Source organism: Coturnix japonica, chromosome 8 (assembly GCF_054131305.1).
Source record: "Coturnix japonica strain WE chromosome 8, WE-NBRP24, whole genome shotgun sequence".
Taxonomy (NCBI): Eukaryota; Metazoa; Chordata; class Aves; order Galliformes; family Phasianidae; genus Coturnix; species Coturnix japonica.
The window spans coordinates 25,500,238-25,507,521 of NC_140670.1; the positions used below are offsets into that span (position 1 = coordinate 25,500,238).

General features: G+C 37.1%; 1 protein-coding gene across 20 annotated transcripts in view; it reads left to right on the forward strand.

Moving 5' to 3' along the window:
* The window catches only part of VTI1A (vesicle transport through interaction with t-SNAREs 1A), a 242,703-nt gene that overhangs the window by 48,326 nt on the left and 187,093 nt on the right, over positions 1 to 7,284 (forward strand). For 11 of the 20 annotated variants that reach the window (XR_001556172.3, XR_014948754.1, XR_014948753.1 and 8 more), the window contains exon 5: positions 4,336 to 4,356. The exons of the other annotated variants lie outside the window; for them this stretch is intronic. Coding sequence is in view for 8 of the 11 variants with exons in the window: in XM_015867337.3 (XP_015722823.1) it covers positions 4,336 to 4,356 (21 nt within the window). In the remaining 3 variants the exon portion in view is untranslated. The remainder of the gene's footprint in view (positions 1 to 4,335; positions 4,357 to 7,284) is intronic. 20 annotated transcript variants of the gene reach the window in all.

Consider the following 7,284-nt stretch of genomic DNA (forward strand, 5'->3'; position numbering starts at 1 on the left):
TACAGGTACAGTCATATAGTACACAAACTTCAGCCCTACAGTAACCCTATCTGAATGTGCAGTTATTCAAATCATGTGTAAGGCTTGGGTATTACTGTACGGTCAGCAACGTATTTCCTAAAAATATTTAGGTTGGTAACTCCAGGACTGCCACCCTGACACTCATTAATATTTTAAATAGACTTGGTCTAGATGAAGGAAGTGTGTTCAAGTATTACTTGTAGCCATATAAAACATTGGAAGTTGTTTCAAATTCTTGCTTTAATTTTGTCAGTTGGGAATGCGTATAGATAGTCTGACCCTCAAACTATTATTAGAGGACTTTTCGCTCTCAAATAGCTTCAGTTAGGTTAAATTAGTTGAACTAAAAGATTATGGGGTTTTGTTCCCCAGTTCAGTCAACAAACTTTGCAAAGTGAGAAGAGGTAATCTGCTCATGATGAAGGAATCATTGAAGAAAAGGTTTTTCCTATAGCAATCCAGAAATGTTGGTAAAATCTGCCAATAGAAATGTTGAATGTCTGGTTAGAATTGGATGTTACCCAACGGAAACAAATATGAGCAGTGTATTTAAAATATGGTCTTTGTTGTGATAAAAGTTTACATGTTTTTTATGGAAGGAGAAGACAAGCAATGTAGAATGGCTAGTATGGAAGTATCTAGAATTAAATGGGACTCTGCTTGAAAAATAAACAGTTTGATTTGCTTTTTGATTGTTTTCTGATTCCATTTCTGGTTTTGAGTTGAGTTTCAAAGGCAGAGTTACAGCCAAGTTAAAAGCTCTACTGAACGGGGTAGAATATGTAGGTCTGAGTTTCCAGTATTCTCACAAGAAGAAAGATTCAAGTACAAGATCAGAGTGAGGAATTAGCTAATGATGATTGGTCTTTCTACTTCTTTTTTTTTTTTTTTTTTCGTCTGTGTGATGCATTAGTAGCTGCCATCGTGTGTAGATGATGGCGTCATAGAGTACAGTTCCTTATAGTGAATTTACCAAGATACAACCAATTTTATCAGAATTATGTTTGTAGGATCTTCTTGTAAGAAGTTGTAAGAAACATACAGTTCTACTAATCAAATCTTCTTTTAAAGTAATGGATCTTTGTATAATGAGTTAATGATATCAAGCTGTTTAATGAAGTCACTGCATAGTGTACATTAATTTCCTCTGAATTTTATCTGGTGAATATGTTCAAGTGAAGCACATGTAGAGATTCAGAATCAGAAGACATATCTTCTCCCATCAAAAACATACAAATAATGACAACACAAACCCCATCCCCTAAAGCCTATGTGCATTGGCTTGTTACTTTATTTTCAGAAGAGATCTTAAATGGGCTCTGTTACTTTGAAGTCTTATTTGTCAAGCTGGCCAGAAACGATTGTCAAATCCCTTGAAAGTTGTGAGCTTTTCAGTGCAGTGATAACAGTACTTATGGGTGTGGCTTCCCTTTAATAATCACAGAACTGTTTTTGTGTGGTGATTTGTGTGCTTTTTAGAAAGCGGATGTTGGGCTAAAATCATAAGTAACCCAAGTAGTCGAGCATGGTATTACCAACTTTCTTGAGATGTCATTCAACTTCTTTCTCTTTTGCAGCTATGTTCATTAATATGTCGAAGTAAATTTGCATTAGGGTGAATTGCGTGTCTGTGTGCACATACACTGCATATGTGATTTGTGGTGAGCAAATATTTTGCGGCTACTTAATTTCTGACTACAAAGTTCTGATAATATTAGATTTGGGCTTGCTGTGCATAAAGTGTGTCAAACTTCAGCTACAGACCAGGGGGTGAAGTTGGTCAATTTAATTCCCCAAGATCTAAAGAAGGTCGGTATCATTTCATATAGCCCTGGCAGAGCAGATCATTACCAGACACAAATCTGTTCGTTACATGCCGAGGGTTTATAGCAAAATAAATAGACTGTCATCATAAGTTCAGAAAATTGTGTGTTCGACCCACGATAATGTGTAAAGGGCGTTTAATAGAGTTCAGCATTTATTCGTTATCTGTATGCGGACAGAGACGGCAGGAGCGTTATCAGCTTTTTTTTTTTTTTTTTTTTCAAATAAAAAAATAAAAAAAAAATTGGGTAGTTTTCAGCATCACGTGGTGTGCGCCTCGCTGGCACACGGGCACACACACACACACACTCACACATACAGCCTTGGCCGCTCTCTGCAGCGCAGTTTTGATTTTAGTCACAGCAGAAGGCTTAGCCACAAGAGATTCCACTGGTTCAAACCAGTGTAAACCAGATTTTATTTATTTATTTATTAGCCTACAAAGGACCAGATTTCCTCATGTATCGAATTCTGTATCGAAAAAAGAAATATATAGATCTTCGTTTCAAAAAAAAAACCCAAAAAGTGCTAGTTTATCATAAGGTAAAATGGTGGCTGTGCACCGCCTAATGCTGCTTACGGTTGGGTGGTGAATGTGGTAAAAATAGCAGAAAATGTTCAAAAATACAGAAGTAGAGGTAACGCATTTTCATCGAGAGCATTGTTAAATGGGGGAAAAATACATCTTTTGTTAATTTGAATGAATATCTTTCAGCCAATGTTTAAAAAAAAAAAAAGAGGGGGGTGGTGGTGTGGGGGAAATAAAGAAAAAGAAAACCCTCTCCCATTACTTAGCTGCAAATCCTATGCAGAGCTTAAATTCAGCCATGCAGCACAAACAAGATAGAACATTTTTGTTTGGAACCTATTGAAAAAACAAATGTGCAGCATTTTAAAACTCCGTCTGATTGCTGCAGGGTGGCATGCCCAAATGGGCTCTATTGCGGGAGAGTAGTTTTAAACTTTGGCCCTTTAAGTATCATAGCCAAGTGAAGAATGGCGGCCTCCGAAAGAAAAGATAGCAATGCGATCAGCTCCCAGATCGCCCCTCTCTAAAGGGATGTTTGCCTTTTTGGGGAGAAAAGGAGGGGGTGAGATGGAGAAAGACCAATTTCTGACAGGCCAAGCACTTGAATTTAAGCAGCAGTTTGGTGGACAGCGTGGTTTTCTTGATACCAAATTCTAGCAAAGTCGAGTTCTTTCGGCTCGAGTTCCTGCAGTAGTAGCCCCAGTAATTACACGTAGTTGGGTTCATTGTCTGCTTTGGGATGAGGCTGTGTTCAGACCTAGGCGAGCCACGTGAAACAATAGAGAGTAATGGAAGTGCCTTCTTTCCTCTCGGGCTGAGGAGACTTTCTGGGTAGTAAACATTCTCAGCTCACACATGTGTTGAAATTGAGTGCTGTGAAACTGTAGGTGAGGTATCAGCACAAACTGAGATAATGATGTAGCTGTTGTAATTTTGAATTCAACTGGAATCGGGGAGAGAACTGTAATTTTTTTCACCAAGAGCCACTCTTGTGCAGACATTTGTTGTGAGTAATCATACTTTTTGTTCCAGTACCAATGATTTATCTCTCTCTGTAAATGGAGAGGGTGTTACAACATAGCTTGATATTCAGACCAGATTTTATTTAGTTTTATGGTAAACCTACCAGAGCAATATTACTAATAGTGTTAGATCATGTTAATTTACAAGTGTAAATAAGTGCATATACTGTATAAGTATGTACAGATACACTGTGTGTGTATACACAGACACACTGTAGTGCTCCAGGAATAAGAGCCTGGAGTGGGTCTTTCCTGAGGGAAACATGTTTTGTGCTGTTCTCTACTCCTTTGTCTATTATTAAATATGCTACGCAATAAATCATCATTCTGAACCTCTTAACTAAGCTGCTTTATTTTTTTCCTCAATGGAAAAAGGGTGTCCATGTGAGGTTCAGTAATCAAACTAGATAATATAGTCGCATTCAAATGAAGGTATATAAAAATCGGAGTAGTGGTGACATGCTGTAAAGATGCAGTCATCTATTAATAAGTTAGATCTGCTCATAAAATAAGAAATCAGTTGTCACCACTAAAATATACAGAAAACATTCTGAAAACTTGTATATACAAAACCACTTCAGCTGTACAGTCTTCGCAGAGAGGAATAGTAAACTTGTTTTTTTTTTTTCTTTATAATATAGACTTCTATGAAGTCATTCCCCTTTATTTCATGATGGTGTCTTAGATGTGGTTTAAAAGAGAATTTCACACTATTCTCTTTGTTTAATGTGACAGTGTGAGAAAGTGATCTTTATTCGTTCAAAAAACTCTGCATGTAGTCTATGTTTAGGTTCTTTTAATGTGTTTGTCTGTGATTTTTAAATGCTAAACATGTAAACAGATAAATTGTCAATGTTAATTCTGTATCCTGTCACACAACTGATCTTTCTTTCCTGCCATTTCTTTCCTTTTTATCTTTTTTGTGCGCTCATGTTGCAGTTGATAAAATTACGTGAAGAGGTGAGTACTTTCTTGCTTTTTGTTGTCTGGCTTTCCCTTTAAAGCTGAGTTTCTAAATCTGAAGTAGATCTTTTTGTTCATTGTTGCAGGGAAATCTGCACAAAGCAAAAATATTGATTACACTGCTTTAAAATATTCACTGTTGTGCCTCTTTTTTTTTCCTAATAATTGTATACTTACATAGGAATCTCCAGATCAAACCTTAGAAATTAACATTCTTTGATAGTAGAAATTTTTTTTAAAGGCACTAGAGAAAGAAGGAGGGGGGGAAAAAAAAAAAAGAAAACCTATTATTTGATCTCTGCTAGAATACCATGATCAAATCTGGTACAGTAATAATCTTGTTTGCATCACAAAATCTTTGATAGGGTAAATACATTCGTACACTGGTATTGAAAGCGAAAGCATTGCTTTGGTTAAAACCTGTGTTGAAACACTGGCAGAATTACACAGTATTTCATAAAGCTTTGACTTTGGTGTGAAGCAGTGAAATGGCTTATGTGTTATGTAGTGTATCGTATACCTGCTGAAAATACAGCACAAGTAGACCCAAGCACACGTATCAATATTTATTATTTATTTGTGCGTGCTGTAGATCTGTAGGTGTAACACTAGAGATCAGTATTCAGGAACACCTTTCTTCCAGTTATAAAATGACTCATAAATATTTAGAGAGAGAAGTCTGTTTTTTAATGGTCAGTTCCTCAAATGTTCCAGTGTATGTTCTGAAATTAATATACTCAGTTCCTTATTGCTGGAGCAAAGCAGGTATCTGAACTGCTTTTTTTATTGTTTCCCGATTGCTACCAAAATGAGGTCTCAGTAAAGTCAAGATTACTTAGAGGTCGGGTTTTTGAAGGGTTTCATATGGAGAGTTTGAACCAGTGAAGTATTTAGAGGTATTTTAACATCACATATTTGTCTGGTATCTTCTTTTTGAAATGTCTATGCTCAGGCATATCAATAATGAATTCTGAGCTCTGCAGAAAAGGATTTGTAAGTTTTAGAAATGGTGATGACAAAGAAATGTAAAGTAACCAGATTAGGGGCAATTACAGGGAATTCTTAGAAACAGTGAGATATTTGTGATATAAAGATTCTTTCACCAGTTGCCTGAATGTGTGTGTGTGTGTGTGTGTGTTTTTTTTTTTTCCTTCATCTTGTGGAGCTGATATTAATATGTTAAAGCTGCAGAGTAACGTGGTGAGCAAAAAAAAATTAAACAAAATAAACTTGTAACCGCATGAAAGCCCTCCCACCACTGCTGAGCTCCCCTCCCCAACAGTCCCAGTATTTAAACAGATGACAATATTGTTGCAAGGGTTTGTACAGCCTGATTTCTGAGATTACCTTCAGTAGAACAAGATCCATTTGCTCAACCCTTTAATGCTCCCACGTTTGCTCCTGTGCTTTTGTAAAGCAATATAGTAGGGTCATTTTTGCCTGCAAACAGAGATTGTAGATTTATAAATGGGCAGATTCCTAATTTGTATGTTACTCTGAAAATTCAGTTAGATATAGAGAACAAAGCTGCTACTTAACTGCTTTTCTTTCTGAAAAAAAAACCAAAAAAAACAAACCAAAATTATGAAGGCAAATAAGAAAATTCAGAAGGTTATTGTACACGAATGGGGGTTAGGAGCTATACTGAACTCAGTCGTACCTTTTAGAGCTTATAATAATTCTATTGTTCAGCTAAATTTGACATTGCATCTAGTAATTTTCTGCTTTTCCTGGTTAGCCTCAGAAGTTACTTTTTTCTCTCTCTATTGGGAGAGCAGCAGCAAAGAAATGTAAATAAATTTGTTGTCTAGATCAAAACTGAACAGGTAGAGAGAGAAATAATTAAAAAGAATAATTGTTGACATTCTGTTCCCTGTACGTAAGGACCAACGATGTGTTGAGTAGGTTGTAATTCCATAGCTGTTTTAATAATAGGTGCAAAATACATGTGCAAGTTTAAATGAAGGCTGGTACAGGGACTAAGGTGTAATTCTGAACTCGTCCCATAGAGAAACATCAAGGCATCCACAATTATAATTCTCCTAAGGAGGTATGAACAGATCTTGAAAGAAATTATGGTTTGCCATTCTGTTTGTTAATAAAACCTACACTTCCTCTCATTACCGGGCTCTGTTCCGGCACTCACACCGTACGCAGCGTTGCATGGAGGCTGTGCCGCTCTGTCTTTTGAGCTCCTGAGATCTCAGTTTGAATCCAGCCCACATGGAATGACAAAATCTCTAGTGATAGCATGCCACTTTGCAAAACTTCCTTATGTAACTCGGATAGAAGCTGTTTCTGAAGCTGCAAGACACAATGAATCACCTCCCTGCCCACCTCTCAGAGCAGGGATGCAGTGGCAGAAGGAGTGTGGGGAGGGCTGGGGAGCAGGAAGGCATCAGCTGCTGCTGTCGGGCATCGATTTCATGGCCAAAGGGCTGCATGCTTCCCAAGCCAGAGCATGTAAATAACTGTCATTTGTAATAAAAATAAAAAGGTCTCATTGTAGAGTGGCTTGGGTGGAAAGGTTCTGAAATAAGGTAAGAAACTGCTTTGAGTTAATGTTAGTACCGAGTTCACAATGCTTTAGTATTCTAATTGCTCACAGTAGGACGGAACTAACTGTGGGCTTCTCATTTACCTTGTAGACATACTGTGGCTTGTATAGTATATAAAAATATACAATTACATGCTAATTCTTTTTGTTGGGCAGCTCTTTTACATTGAAATGTGAAATCTGATTATTTTCCCCCTCTCCCCTAACATAACAGGCTTGTCTTTTCATTCTTAGTGAGCCACTACAGCGCCGTGCATCTGTTCTTTAATTATTATACTCTGTTATTCGTGCCCACTCCCAGTCCCTTCTTTTTTGTTGTTGTTTTAAGTATCTCCTGTCTAACTTTTAGGATTGTTGTCCTCTAAACT